This window comes from Dermacentor variabilis, chromosome 1 (assembly GCF_050947875.1).
Source record: "Dermacentor variabilis isolate Ectoservices chromosome 1, ASM5094787v1, whole genome shotgun sequence".
In the NCBI taxonomy this organism is placed as follows: domain Eukaryota; kingdom Metazoa; phylum Arthropoda; class Arachnida; order Ixodida; family Ixodidae; genus Dermacentor; species Dermacentor variabilis.
Genome location: NC_134568.1, coordinates 223,670,022 through 223,686,464, shown reverse-complemented (window position 1 = coordinate 223,686,464; position 16,443 = coordinate 223,670,022). Strand labels below are relative to the sequence as shown.

Sequence of the window (16,443 nt, the reverse complement as noted above, 5' to 3'; positions counted from 1 at the left end):
AAGCCTAAGGACTCTTTCGGAGGCTCTTTCTTATTTTATTTTTTTTTACGTGCCAAAACCACTTTCTGATTATGAGGCACGCCGTAGTGGAGGACTCCGGAAATTTCGACCACCTGGGGTTCTTTAACGTGCACCTAAATCTAAGCACACGGGTGTTTTCGCATTTCGCCCCCATCGAAGTGCGGCCGCCGTGGCCGGGATTCAATCCCGCGACCTCGTGCTCAGCAGCCTAACACCATAGCTACTGAGCAACCACGGCGGGTATCTTTCGGAGGCTGTATCACGTCATTCTCGAGCATTTTCTTCACCTGCTTTTATTTTTCTTCGTGTTCCTTCGGGGCCACACGATAGGGGTTCTGTCAAATAAGTCTTCCGTAATTATTCGATCCTTGGTCAGCGTTGTTGCTGGACCTTGGTTGGACGCGTACCAAAAGCAACTCTCAAACTGCTGCATTAGTTCCAGTACAGGCGCTGCCTCTCAGTGGGTAACAGGGTGAAGCTAACGTCGATAGACAACGTTGCCGGGGCCAGAATGGCCGTTTCACTCATTTCGTGATGCTGCACAGCAAAACAGTCCTTTACCCGTGCAATGACATCACAGTACGCAATTGCAATGTCATTCGGGATGTCGCAGCATTAGTTGCTAAAATTCGTAAGGAGGTCTTCTGCATGCCCATGATTTAATGCCAGAATGCCTCTTGCAATGGAAAAGCCTTGTGTGAGCAACTGTTCCGCTATCGCATCACTATGAATAGCAAGGTCTCTCACTAGAGACAGACACAAGGCAGCAGGTTCGCAGCGGTAGCCATGACGTCGTCGGCTAGTCGTAAATGCTCGCGCTGTCCATCATTGTTCCAATCTAAATCTGGGCTCGCAGAATATGTGACCAAACGCTCCGGGATGTTTATAACTGCGCCGCTATCCTGCAGAAAATCCATCCTCAAGATCAGTTCCTTGCAGCACTTGAGCAAGATAACGAAAGTGGCAACAAAGCTCGAATCACTGATGCGGAGTCTGACGGTAAATTTACCTGTTGGCGTCATTAACTGACCACCAGCATTTCTTATGTCTGGCAGTGTCCATGGTGCTTTCACTTTTCTAAGACGGTCAACCACCTCTTGACGCATAATCGAGAAATCGGCACCGGTGCCCACAAGGGATGTCGCGGAATGTCCGCCAATAAAAAGGCTTAGGTCGGCGCGAACCCGTTCGTCGGCATTACTCGTAGTGGTCATATTGTCTTTTTGCGGCGGTTGGGGGGTCTTTTCATCGTTTCGACAGTTGTTAACATTCCCTGCCCGGAGGTCGGGGCCGTTAGTTTTGCTAGCAAGGACTGGGGAAACGGCCCCTGACGATGTCAGCGAACCTTTGGCGGGAGGGGGAAGAGTAACGTTGATGGTGGCGGAGTCTACCAGCGACGACGTGGCGAAGCGGCTTGGTTGGTCGACAAGTGATCTTGGTCCTGGGCACGATAGTATTCAAAGCGAGGGCAAGCTGGACGTGGAAAGCCTCCAAAGGCGACTTCTCGATGAGGGCACGGGCAATGTTGCCTGGTTCCCCGCAATAGAAGCAGAGTGGTCGACGGTCGGCAGTGCGCCACAAGTCAGTTTGGCAAGCTGGTTGTCGTCTACCAGGCTCCCGCTGCCAGGAGGCGGTGGCAACAGGTCGCGGATGGTACGGCCTTGTCGGCGGTGTAGGTGAAGGATGATCAACTGTATACATCGGCATAGCTCAACAGGCGCATTTCTGGGTATACGGCGCGGGCGATGAAAAGGCTTGCCACAGCTCCTGGCGCACGACTTCGCCGACAGAAGCGACTGCTGGCTCGGTAGAAAGAGCAACCAGGGTTTGTAAAAGCTTTCACTATTAGTGGCATTCTGAGCGGCGACGGCAAACGGTGTGTTATTGGGAAGGCGGTCAAAGTGCCGGCATCGTTGCTGAAGGGCCCGCTCGATTATAGTGGCCTCCTAGATGAATTCGTCTACCGTGGTTGGCGGGTTTCGTACCACACCGGTAAAGAATTAATCGTTATTTCCTCGCATGGGATGGCGCACTTACTTAGTATCGGGCATATCGGGGTCAGGTCGGCGAAATAAACGGGCCATATCCTCAGCATTCATGGCGACGCTTTCGTTCGGTTTATGAAAGCGCGCTTCGATAAGCTGTTGCGAGCAATCCCGCCGGTTGGAACTGGAGACTGTATCCAAGAAGTGGCGTCGGAAGTCTTTCCACGTTTGGAAGCACGCTTCCCTGTTATGGAAGCACGTGCGAGCGCTGTCTTCTAGTGCGAAATAAGCGTACAGAAGTTTCTGTTCTGCGCTCCAGTCGTTGGCCTTAGCAACCCTTTCATACTGATCAAGACAGTCCTCAACGTCTTCAAATGAATCGCCACGAAAGATGTCCGGAACGCGAGGATGCTGAAAAGCCACCTGGGAAAGGCTTGTCGCCATCTGTGAAAGAGGGAGATTCGCCGATGTATGAATTTCTATGCTAGTCGCAGCTGGAACGGTCGTGAATTCTGGGCTCAGGCCTGGCACGCGGCGGCTGAATTGGTGCACTGCAGTAGTTACGAAAGGTTAATTCCATGGACTGCGTATATGTATCTTGGTAGGAGTCCCGAGCATATAGTCGCAGTACCCAGCACCTCCACCAGTGTCGCGGCGTCGGAAACTCGAGGGACAATGCACTAGTCAGTAGGAACAGCAACAAGAGCGGACTTTTTGATGCTGTCATCTTGAACGCATGACACGTACCCATTAGAGGCGGGGGGCGGGGGGGGGGGGGTTAATGGCCGTGGTTGGCAATGGAAACACGATATTATGTCCTTGCCTCCTGGTAACTTATTGGTCAGTACTACCTATATTTAAATAACAGTGATCATAAGCTTTTTTTCTTAATTCACGAAGATGCTAGATTATGAAAATAACCGATTTAATGTTAATAATGCGTAAAATGCGTTTAACCTGAGAGTCTCATGACGTACTCATGCACAGTCTGACACGCTTACTTTTGGGCTCGACCAAGGGTATTTACACCAAAAGATAAAAATATTAATCCCCGAGAGAGGAAGGCCCATACGCAGTAGAGGCTTCTGTAAGTAGGTCTTTCTTCCAGAATTATATTTTCAGCAATAGAGGAGGAAACGGTTCAGGGATTCTATATACCCACATGAAGCGCAAAAGTTCGATGGCGCGAACCCACACCTGCTGATGTGCAGATTTAATTGCGGTATTTGACATCATAATGGGATAATCGAAACATCGCATGGCCGAGAGGGACACTACCGGACATTCCAGGGAAACGCTAAATGTCTGTAATCCTGTCTGTTTAATAATAACGCACGCTAGTCACTTCTTGTTCGTATGTTTCCTTTAAATGACGATGTATCTTCTTATCGTCATCGTCCTTGCCGCACTACAGACGTGGCAATATCTTTCATAATTTGCCAATTTTTTTTTATTGATATGACAGCCACAACCTTTACTCCACTTTCCTTTCCTTTGAAATAAACTTCGCCATATAGAACAAAAAAGTTCGGCAGGTGTTACACTCTCGTAACACTAGAAGGCGAAAGCTTGCTGCACATCTTGTAATACGTGAAGGAAGACATATTGGTAATACATTAAGTTAACAATCGGGGCTAGACTTCTTGCACGACATTACGAGCAGCAGTGAGAAGCACACGTGTGTCACTAAGGCGACCTCCTCACTAAGGCGCAGCGGCGCGCGCTTCTTCCGCAGTCGCGTACTTGCGCGGTCGTCCTCACTAGAGCGTGCACGCTCCTTCCTCGCCGCCAATCACCGCCGCCGCTGTTGTTCCGACTGTGACGTCACTGAGCAGAGCTAAAGTAAACTTAAAATTCGGCAGAAACTTAAGACTGCTTGCGTGTGGGAATGCGAGAGCACCATACCGTTTGTGGACTTAGGAACGTCATCAACGCGCTCGTTGCGTACAGTCATGACGTGGCGCCACCTCCCGCGCACCGTCACGTGCGCCGCCCGATGACGCACGCACTATAGTCAGCGAGATGACTGCGACGTGACGTGTGCAATCAGGCACGCACTAAGCGCACCTTTGGTAAGACAAAACCATGGAGCAGCTGCGGCTCGAACTCCAAATAAATGCTGCAAATACGCGATGCAGTGCCTGAATGCGAAGTCGTGAGCAGTGCAGTACTTGCGGCACATATATAAGACGGTAAGCTAAGAACACGTTGCAGATTTCAGCATGACTGAACATTGACAAATTATGCCCTCGCCATGTATTCACTTTACGTCGAATTTTTCCAAGTTCTCCCGACCAATGAGTGTTGCTTTTTTCTATGCTGGGAGGGAGGTACACCTAAATAACGCCAATCTTTTTTCCATTGAATGTGTGCGTAATGTGATGGCATTGTGGCCCATAATCCAAACCAAAGCTAGAACTTTTTCTAAGTTAACGTTTGCACCAGAAGCCGTACAAAAATCTGCAATTGCAAGAGCAGTCTTTACGCTCTTTTTATCAATAGAAAAAATGTATCTACCTCCTGGAGTAAAAACATCTTTGTTTAAGTTACATTCGGAAACACTGCCTGTTAAAACTTGGTTGAATTCGAGGGGCTGCTTTGTGCCTTAATCAACAAATATCGACTCTGTCCCCGTGTCGAGACCATAGATAACTGTTTAATAGATTGTAGGGATGCTGCATTTTTGGGGGGACATTCTCCAACCGACGCTTAGAAATGACACTCCATATTCAATTTTATGCTTCTAAACTTCTATGCTTCAACCAGTTGAGGTTACGGACGGTCCTCCCTATGACATGTTCATAGCACTGGGTTTTTTGGACCACCTGGGGTTCTTTAATGTGCACCTAAATCAAGGGACACGGGTGTTTTCACATTTCGCCCCCATTGAAATTCGGCCGCCGTGGCCGAGATTTGATCCCGCGACCTCGTGCTTAGCAGCCCAACAGATTCTTGATGAAGCCAATAGCAGCGTAAACAGTGGCATTTTTATAGGTCTAATAGCAAAACGTACTGCGTATATAGTATATGAAGTCAATAGACAATGAATTCAAGGAAGGCGTAGGGAGACATTTATTTTTATTGAATCGTAGGATGAATTTATCGATGAGAGTTCACTTTACGGTAAACTTCATATTCTTAAGTAATGAAGCAAAAGGAAAAGGACCAAAAAAGAGAACTTTTTCCGCCGGTAGGGGCCTCATCGACTGCGTCAAGGTATGACCGGCAGGACTTCCAGGCAATAAAGCAGAAATTGTGGGGACGCTCGACTTTCACGCGTCCCCTGATATTGTTTTCCCGCATAGCTCGCGTCTCTCGTAATCTGGCTTCGCCGCGTGGCCTTGCTCTGGCGGCGGTCGGTGTGGCTGCAGATTAGAATGAGAGATGACGTGAGTGTTGCGCTGCTAACGCCAGCTAACGGCGGGGTTACTGAAGCGCAAAAGCGAGTAGCCTGTTCCTCTTTGGCTTGTGGTCGGCGGGCTGCGCGGATGTTTTGCGCACTCGCCTGCCGTTCGCGGGCCCGTTCTGCGAAAGGCTTAGGAACAGGACACCGGAATAGACGAACACGATCGTTCGAACACGCAACCGTTTGCGTGACCATACACGCGAACGATTAGGCGTTGGGGTCCAGCATGGAGGCGAACATATTCGCTCGCTATCCGGTCGCGTTGAGTCGAACTTCCTCGATTCGTCAGCGCCCATCGGCATGTTCTATTGGTATTGATTTGGATAGCTGGCATTGGTGTAGGAAAGGTGCAATAAATGCCCTTGTGTTTACCTGCTCTACGGTGTTGTCGTTCCTTTGTCCCAGAAGCACGCGTGAGACCCCTTAGAGTATACTCATGAAGTGACATGTACTAATCAAGGTAACCAGGGGGACCCTTCACGGACGAAAGCCAGCTGAGTGGGTGCTGGTAGACTACCACCTTGTCTGTGGCGACGGTAAAAGGTCCGCCACGCATAAAGGAACCGAACTGGTTCATCGCCCAGACAACTGAAAGGCTCTCCCTCTCGGTGATGGAGCAACTGCGTTCCGACATGGGAGACCAGACTAGCATAGAAGATAATACGGCCAAGCCCATGTTGATATTGGGCCAAAACAGCGCCGATTTTTTTAACCACTGGGATGGTACCTGAATTCCGCGAGAACGGAGGCATAAAAATGGACCAGAATCGGCGGACTCCTCAACCATGTGACAAGGGTATAGAGGAAGCTGGAGCCTGTGCAGCGCCCCACAAAGACTAGCACCTTCTTTTCAAAAATACGTCAGAGGGCGTGCAACGTCCACGGAATCGCTGACGAAGTGATGAAAGTATGAGCACTCTCTCAGGATGCTGCGAATGCCCTTGGTAGAAGTTGGAAGAGAGAAGGCCTGAACTGGCTGTTGCCAGGATTGGAGCGGACGTTAGACGAGTCGACGTAAGTTGCCGGCATCATAAGTTGGCGACGTCTGAGGCATTCCTACGAATTCAGCTATAGGCCACTTTTACCAAGAACAGAAAGAATAAATCGGGCCTTTGAAAATGTTAATCACGCCTTACTAATGTTTAAACTCTCCTCACTCAATCTCGACTGTAACATACTGTCTCGGCTCGAATGCTTTCTAACAAACCGTCTCCACCGCAGTACGTCACAATTAATGGTCATAACTCACATGAAATAAACGCAACATCGGGAGTACCACAGAGTTCAGTTTTAGGCCCACTTTTGTTTTTAATATATATTAACGATTTGCCTAACTGCGTTTCTTCTTCTGCGCATTTGTATGCCGACGACTGTGTACTTTACAGGGAAATACGTAACAATGACGATAAGAATATCTTGCAGACGGACTTAAATCACATTGCAAGTTGGTGTGATGACTGGCTCATGAATTTAAATCCTAACAAATACAAACTAATGACTGTTTCTCTGCAGTACGGTAGCTACTCAACGTACAATCTAGGTGACATTGAATTCGACCATGTATGATCATACCGGTACTTGGGGGTTACTATTACGTACAATATAACATGGAATACTCATATTAATATGATTAGTAACAGTGCTAGCACACATTAGGATACTCACGACGTAACTTCAATAAAGCGCCACCTCCCCTCAAAATGCTTCTACAAAACTCCAGTACGCTCGAAGTTAGAATACACCACTGCAATATGGAACCCCATCACGCAAATGTAATTAGGTCTCTAGAATGAATTCGGAATAACGCCGCACGTTTCATTATTTCTAATTACCATCGTACAACAAGTATAACAGCAATGAAACAAGCTCTACCACTGCCATTTCTGTCACTGCGTCGTAAGTATTTCCGCCTTTGCCTCTTTCATAAGGTCTTCCATCATTCATCACTACGTACCGAGCTTATCACGCCACCCACTTATCGCTCCATCACGGATCGACCATAAACACAAAGTTAAAGGCACTTTTGGCAACACAAGCACATTTTATTTTTCCTTCATACCGCAGACATCAAACGATTGGAACCACCTACCTGACGAGATTGTTTCCATTTCTGATCATTCTCTTTTTCCCATTCTTTATCTGCACACCTGCATTGCGACAGCCCTGCTTAATCATCTCGTGTATCTCTCCTCCCCACTCCTTTCTTTTTTTTTTTTTTTACGTGTCGCGATGCCTGCAATTTCTTTTGCTTTTTCATGGTTTTTTTCTTTCTCCTATATTTTTTCCCTTTCACAATTTCTCTTAAGCTCATACTTTGCCACTGGTATTGTATGACATGCTGTGTTTATTTCTGTTCCCTTCAGTGGTATTTGTTGTAGCGCCATTCTGTTATATTTCATTTCACTTCTACAATTTCTCGCTAATACTGTATAACGCTGCACGTCTGATTCTGTTCTTTTCTTCGTTTGTATGTTCTCCCCCACTCCTCTATGCAATGACTCGGCGATTGAGGGTATCGAAAATAAATAAATAAATAAACAAATAAATAAATAAATAAATAAATAAATTTAGGAAAGGCTGCCGAGACGTGTTGCAAATGCCGAAGACAATGATGTCGTTAAGATAACTGAAGCAAATGGACTAATTGAAGTCAAGTAAGAATGGTGTCCACCAAGCGCACAAAGGTGTGCATGGACATTGCATGAACCGAAGGGTATGCCTTTACAGTCCATACCTTCCAACTCTCCCAAAATTTTCGTAATGTTTACGAATTTGGGCCCGTTTTAGGATTTTGCAAATGTTGCCTCAAGTCTTACCAAAAAAGCAATTTTGTTTGAGGAAATGTTCGCACATCGGTCCCCGTAACTTCCGTTTCAAATCTTCTGGTGGTGAAGGGATGCAAGAGGAATAGATACTTTGAGCGAGTTTATACACTTTCTTCAAGCAGGTGAAATTCAGAACAGTTAAATCGCTGAAAATGTCACTGTGATCTAGAAACAGTTTGCTGCTTGTTGTTATTTGCTGTTCCAAGTTTTTAACTGCTCAGTGTGCCGCGTCTAAAGTCCTCGTTATATAGTACGTATGATTTCGTGTAAAGACCAGTGCATATGGAAGCTTTAAAGAAATGCATGCTATCTTCCCCACTATTTTTGGGAGCTTAACCGGAAGGGGGGAAATTTTCGTTTGCTACGCTGCACTAGAGAAGGGTAAGGGGGAAAGACAGTCGGAAAGGGGTATTTGTTAACTGCTACAGGGCAATCTGAAAGTTGTTTTTGTAAAGTATATTATGTTGTTGTTAGCCTCAAGGCTTCGCCGCAGTTACTTTAGTGACATCTAATATATGCTTTTAGCAAATTGATCTCATGTGAAAATTCGTTGCAGTTCGCTTAATGTGAACCACAGCGGAAGCCCATGGGCTGCAGGATTGTTTGCTTGTCGACGCCTTTTTGAATGATTGGGTGCTATATGTTGTAGATACGTGGTACGACCGTCGGTGGACGGGATGTACATCGCCGGTGTTGATGCTGTGCTTGACGACACCGGTCTGGCCGAGCGGACGGTTGCAGAGATCGAAGACGTCACAGTACGAGGTCAGAAGTTGAAGCCTATCTGTTGACTTTAAAAAACGGGGCGAGCATTTGACGACTCACTGCCACATACTTAAGGAAACGAAAATATTCCGACAACGACAACTGTGCCTTCATCCCCGCCCCCCTCGCCCCACTCCTTTTCCAACATCATATCCTCTTCATCTCGCTGCACTATTTGTTTCATTTCAACCATTGGTTTCAAGTCACCTTGCACAAGGAGGCGCATGCTGGTCTCGTCGGATCCGTAGTGGTTCTTGGCAAAGCAGCTGTATATGCCCGAATCCTCCACTGTCTCCGTGGACACGACGAGAATCGAAGACACGCTTGACAAGGACTGGTTCGCCACCGTCGTCACTCTGTAGGGAAGAGAAAGAGAGCCAATACTGTAACATAAGCGACCTCAAAGTTTAGTATTGCATTCATTACGGAACAGATATATCGGCGTGCGGCTTTATTGAGAGTATCCAGGCTTTGCGTCAATAAAGTTCCCTGATATTTTTATTTATTATTTGCATTAGCCATGATTGTAATTACCATAATAACCATAACTAACCCCCCCCTTTCTTTTTTACGACACGATGTTCCCGAACGTGGGGCTCTGGACAGAGAGGGATAAAAAGACAGGCAAGGCAGTGTGGTCAACCAGGAAAAAAGGTCAGATTTGCTACTTTGCACGTGAGAGGAGAGAAGAGGAAAGGAATTTTAAAGAGATAGGAAAGAAGAATAGGAAAATGAAAACAGGCACCCAAAATTCTGAGGCGGCACACATCACTGTCACTGGACATTTCTATAGAACAAGCGCACTGCCTTGCGTTCTGTGTTCCTGTTAAATTAAATTAAATTATGGGGTTTTACGTGCCAAAACCACTTTCTGATTATGAGGCACGCCGTAGTGGAGGACTCCGGAAATTTCGACCACCTAGGGTTCTTTAACGTGCACCTAAATCTAACTGCACGGGTGTTTTCGCATTTCGCCCCCATTCTCTGTTACTGTTATTTAAAACACTAGCAGCGCACATGATGTTTCAAGCTGTTCACGCACGCGACATCTCTTGCATATTTTACGTCATAGTTCAAGGGCAAAATTTCCTGTAATTAGATGCCTCACTGGAATACGACGCTGAGCCACGTACGATGAGATGAGGTGAGGGCAAACGTAGCTGTCCACTAAATTTAGAGGCGTATAACAGTGCCATACGTCAATGTGGTGATGGCGAGGACTGTTGGCATAACTGTCTCGGAAAATGGCAGCCTGACTACTCTGCTAGGTAATCTGCACCGGAGGGAAGTGGAAAAGGGTAAGGGTTAGGGACGCGTACGATGAGGACACATGCTGATTATAAAGTCGATATGCACGATTCGATATATTTCGAGCTTAGGGATCAACATGTAGGCAACAAACATAAGCGATAATTGAAAAGCAATAAGGCTATGAGCTTTCTGGACAGGGGTCAATAAAATGCGTATTCGCGGCGTACGTCTTTTTTCAGTGCTACGAATAAACTTGGTAAGAGAGCATAACGAATGGACTGCTTCAGAAGAACGTCAGTTTAACGTTAGCTGTTATTCGGACTATTAGATTGTATGAAAAGTCAGCAGTGATGCCAACACCAGTCACATATTCTGATAAGCAAGGACTCTAAAGCGAAATGAAGATATGATGTGATATTATTTTATATATTCTTTCACTTTCTTCTCCGCTCCTTCTTCTAGGGCCTTTTTCTCCCTTCTCCTCTTCCCTTACAGAGTATCATGTAGGCAACATTTCCACGCCGGCAAACTTCTATGCGTTTCAACAAAGAGCGCGCTCTCTCTTCCTCTCTCCCACGTTCATTCAACGGGCTGAGGTCCGTTAGATAATAATAATAATATTTGGGGTTTTACGTGCCAAAACCACTTTCTGATTATGAGGCACGCCGTAGTGGAGGACTCCGGAAATTTTGACCACCTGGGGTTCTTTAACGTGCACCTAAATCTAAGCACACGGGTGTTTTCGCATTTCGCCCCCATCGAAATGCGGCCGCCGTGGCCGGGATTCGATCCCGCGACCTCATGCTCAGCAGCCCAACACCATAGCCACTGAGCAACCACGGCGGGTGGTACGTTAGATAGACTGAAAGTGTTATTGCAGGCGAAAATAGGGATCTCCGTAATTCTGGAAACGGAATCATTTACTCCTTACGCCTTCGTTATTTCGCGAATAATCGCCATCGTTTGTCATAAAATTGACTTCTTTTTAATTAAGACGCTAAACAAGAAAGGAGTGAATACACCTAGTCTGCACAGCCGCTGCGTAAAACGTGCCTCATCACCACTTCACATAGATGCATGCGATGTTCTTGTCATTGCAATGCCCTGCCATTCACTCTCAGTTAACTCACACGCCGTTTATTGTACCGAGCACGTAACACTGTGCGCACAAAGATAATTTTCGTAATAAAAAACGTGACATTATAGAGCCCCGAACTTTTGTTTTCTTCAAAAATTTTCTTCAAGAGGGACCATGGGCACACGCGAACGCATAGGCACGTATATGGCGGTTTCATTTGCGTCGTCGGCTGGTAACTTTTTCACGCTGCCCAATGCAGAGACAAACTTTGGGCGCTGAGCAGACAATAAGACGGCGACGGCGGGAGGACGACGAACCAATAGACAGAGCTGCTCTAAATGCGACTCATCCGAAGAACGGCGAGAACAGGGGGGGGGGGTGGGGGGCGTTCCGCGCCGCGGTCCGTCAGCAGGAGGAAAGGGGCCGCAGACACCCGCGGTGCAGGTGAGTCGTCAGCGCCGCGCGACCAAGCGTGCGGGAAGAGGTCGGGAAGGAGGGAGATGTGAAGGGGAGGCAGTGCTAACGTGCTCGCCGAACCCGCCAACGGTGAAGAGAGAGGAAGAAGCAAGAGCCCGGCGGCTAAAGCAGAGAGCTTCGAGTAGGGATGGGGGAAGGGGCGATGTGTCCGCTGCGCGCGACAGCTCGCTGTGGCTTGACTAATTCAATCGCCTCGCATCTTTCGGTCGCTTCCCCGCAGCAGCCGGGATGCGCGGGCGGGCGAGCGACGGCGTCCATTAGCCGATATAGGCCTACGGCGGTGCCGAGCGAGCGAGCGCTCTCACGCCTTCGCCAGGAGCAGCTGATCTCGGCTGGGAGCGAAGAGCCGACAGTGAGCGACGACGCGGCTAGTTCAGATCCCGGTTCGCTGGGCGCGGGAAGGAAGGGGGGAGTGTCACGGGGAGCTCAACTCCGGCTCAGTCTTGAAGCGTCCGCCATTATGAAGTTTTAACGAGCACGCCGTGCGTCCATCTATCTAGGTAGAATGCACGATGAAAGGCCCGTTATAGATACCCTGCGTGTCGAAGGGTGCCCGGAACACACCGGAAACCGCGCTTGTCAAAATTCCATAGATGATTGCCAACCTTCGCGCCCGGTGCTCGTGTGACGGAGGCATCAAGTGTGGACATGGTCGCCACCGGTCTTGGCGCAGATACGTAATCCCCTTATTGTTAAAAAAAAGAAAAGAAAGAAGGAAAGAAAGAAAGCATTGAGGACCACCGCCTGGCTGACTCGTGTAACCCGGAAATTTTAAGCCCTAGCCGCTGAGCGCGGCGTTTCACTGTAAAGCAGCTATGTAGACATGGAGCTTCAGCTGAAGGTGCTGGATAGGAGGTGACCGTGAATGTTCTTTGAGCAGGCGAGCCACTTCTCTTGTATGCAGCTTCCATGTTTCTTAAAAATTAATCGAAAGAGCTGTGCCCATAAATAAGCAAATAACTTGTTCAGGCGGCGTCAGCTGCCAACCTGTGCCAGCGCCCGTCCTACATATGCATTTCTGGTCCATGTCTTTGTCTTCTGTAGCACAGTTATGTTTCATAATGCTGGTGACCAACTATCCCAGCTTTCAGAAAAGAGTATCAGCAACAGTGATCAAATTAGCTAGGTCCAGGTCAAATCGCGGTAGTGTACGAAATGAGCGTATGGGCTATACGGTTCAGTGGAAGATTGCATGAGCAGACTGGAAACACATCGGCCACTAGTACAATTCACTAGCAGTTGGAAGCAAGTTACAACCTGCAACTGCACGTAACAGGCGCCAATGCTGAGCTGCTGAGAGCGATAGAAAATGAGAAAATCGAGAGGGGAACCAAGAGAAGTACTAAATGTATGCAGAATTATACTGCAATGCTGGGTTCAACGCAATATACCAAAGGTTCAGGAAAACTCCACGTTTCGCTCTATATCTTAAAACAATAACGACGGAAATACGATTTCCCGATGTCTTGCTTAAGAAGATTCCCTCAGACACACCATCGCACTGCACCTACAAGCCGTCAAAGCTGCGGAATCATAATATTTTCAGTGTTACAAAATTTGCGGGGTATTGTGATCACGACGAAAACTTATAAACATATATTCGCCTGTTCACCTGCTTAAACAGGATGAGTTCGCACACCTGATAACCAGATAAGGTTTAACTCTACCTTAGTTAAAATTGACAACTCGTGCCGACAATGGGGATGGAAATAAATACAGGAAAGACTGCATGCATGAAAATAACACTAAAAAAAGTCGCAAAAAGAAAGGCGTTGCAACTTTACCTGCAGCATTTCGGGCAGATTTATTGAAATACTTGGATGTAACAATCGCGAGCCCATCAAATTGGACAATCGCATTACCAAGATCCGTCGAAAGGTATGTAGAGAGGTTTTCTTCGCATGGAGATAATGTTGATTTATTTGCATCCCCTTTGAAACGGGGCGGTGGCATTATAGTTACCTATATTAAGCCTGTTTAAATTGCAGGAAACTTGCAGAAGCGGCCCCCAACGTTAAATATTAAGCTAAATATCTGTTTTGCGACCAATCCTCGAATATGGCAGTATTTTCACAGACTCATATCAACAGTATCTCAGAAAACGTTTCTTAGGGATTCAACACAAAGCCCTTCGCTTTGCTTATTCGAAGTATTCCCGAAACGACAGCGTTACTGCACAGAACAAATGTGCGCACTTTGAAACACTGACAAACCACCGACTTATTGTTTCACGATAATTTCCATACTTCCTTTATTATGAATGCATTGCTGTCTGCAAAAACGACTTCCTAAAGTCACCATATCATTTATCGTCTATAGAACTAAACATGATGAATGTATGAGACCATTTATTCCGTGAAACGTTCCAACCCTCATTTTTTTTTTTTGGACTGAGCGCTTTGTCGCTTTTCGCTAACCTTGTGGTGGTCATTATTGGCGCATTAAGTACATAATCGCAATTCCAGAGCCACATTCATAGAAGGGCAGTCTGAAAAAATACATATAGCGGAAGTGCACATGTAAAGCTGACCGGACCAAGGAACACCCGCGATAGCGAGGAACTACTGATTTTGTAATTTTGTGAGAAGGCGAATATCAGTTAGCTGGTCTGATTAAGCGTCGCCGTATTACTACATCACCGCGTCCCTAACCTGTTGCCCGATCGACCATGCACAGTCATGCTATGTCACTGTTTTTGCCAACGAAACGCCAACTAGCCCAATCATACGTTGTTGCAGTGTTTGTCAACCTGGTTATTTAGAATTTGGCGGCAGTCTTAGGCACGGTAGTGAAGGTCGCGGTGCGTCGTTTAGTGGTGGAGCAGGCAACCTCAAAGTCCACAAGGCTGTGGTATGCAAGAAAAAAACCTTCACGTTATATGTAAGAATAAGGGGCAACGAATAAAACTCTGAAAGGAATGAGTTAACGGTGATGCTGGAACGTTAAGGAATCTGCATCGCTTGCCTCGACTGCAAAAAGAAAAAAAGAAAGAAAATGTTTTGACGGGAAATTTATTTCTATTCATAAGGCCTCTCAAACTGCCTTCTAAACCACACAAAAAAGTTCAGCACAACATGAACCTCCAACCGAATTCAAGGAAAGCGAATAAGAACCCAGAGAGAACCAAACAGACATTCTTGTTATAGGTAATAGTCGTGGTTATTATTGTCGCGTTGTTTGCTTAACCGAACCGCTGATATATTCTCGCACATTGATCACACTCCGTGTGCCTAGAGAGACAAGAAAGCAATGCGTGACGGGCAGCACCGCCCTTCTTTCATTACATTCTTTTGTATAGGAAGTGAAACGGCAAGAGAAGAAAAAGAAAAAAAAATAAGGAAAGAAAGAAAGAAAGAGCGGCTGGTTATATCACGCCATTATTGTACGCCCGTGCTGATCGAGTTCGTGAAACTTCGCAAAACAGTTCGAGCGACACAATGACAGAGAAAATAAATAAACTGAAAAAGAAGTAGACGAAAGGGCAAAAGTGTCTGGAGCGGCTCGAATGCAAAGTGGTTAAAATGAATTCGGCTCTATTTGCGCAACACTCAAGAAAGCAAATGCGCAGTAAAAAAAAAAAAGGAGAAAAGAGAAACAAAATGTACGCGCAAGCAATGGCGGAATTTCGTTCCCCGGACAAAGCAGAAGTGCGTGCATCAGTCATGTGGGCGATTGATTCGCGGCGAGGCGCTCGACGCCTGTGCCTGCGTGCGGCACTCGGGGAAAAAGGCTGGGAGGCGCGGCGGCGGTGGGGCACGGGGAGGCGCCGTGAACCGCGGGTCCCTCACTTCCACTGCAACGTCGAGCACTACGGCTGCAGCTCGGAGCATTACAGAAAAGAAAATGAAGATAGCGTTCTTGCGAAAGAGTAGGCACACGGTTCGGTAAAGACTTCTAAACGAACCAAAAATAGGGGAAAAATAGATTTAAAAATAAAATAGAAAATGCCGCATGGCATCACTGAGGAAGCAATATGTGTTCCGGTGCTGAAAGACCATGGCGGAGGGAAGTAGGTCGACCTGCGCACTCAACGCAACAGCGTTCGCCACAAAACCACCCAAAAGCATGGTACTCGAAGGGTACAAGGTTGCGCAGGTGATGTATGCTGGCAGCGAAGAAGGCGACCGCCCTGTAATGGGAATGACGAATCCACCGGTGCGTGGACGTGAATATCGCATACTGGCCACAGCGCACTGTCGCCAGCTGTCGAATAGATAGGGAGTGAGTGAACTACGCTTGTCTTCGAAGTGGAGAAGACTGCAGCGCACTTTGCGAGGGTCGCGAACGGGTGGGACGTACGCGAACGTGGCGTTATTGACGCTCGCTTACGACCTCGTTGTTGTCTATTCATTTCACAATCTTTAACTAAGACTCGTATAAATAAAAGAACAAAAAAAAAACAGTTGTACCTGCAACTCTGAGCTCCGAAATTTAAGCTATGATGGCCCCTTATGACCTTTTAAAAACACATAGTCTTTATTTCTTTCTTGTCGAAATGGCAATGCTGCCTCACACCACGTGTAGAGTTCGTGTGCTTAATAAGTCTTTTTTGTGTACGCGGTGTCTCACGGGGCGTGAGTCTGCAAGTCACGACTTGTGTTTTAACGCTAAGGTGGGCATATGTCTGAGGTCTCG

General features: G+C 47.0%; 1 protein-coding gene across 1 annotated transcript in view; it reads right to left on the bottom strand.

Annotated features, from left to right (window-relative positions):
• Nucleotides 1–16,443, bottom strand: part of LOC142557670 (cell adhesion molecule DSCAM-like) — a 416,825-nt gene that overhangs the window by 128,773 nt on the left and 271,609 nt on the right. Inside the window, exon 8 of the mRNA XM_075669684.1 lies at nt 9,210–9,358. Within this exon, the coding sequence (XP_075525799.1) occupies nt 9,210–9,358 (149 nt within the window). The remainder of the gene's footprint in view (nt 1–9,209; nt 9,359–16,443) is intronic.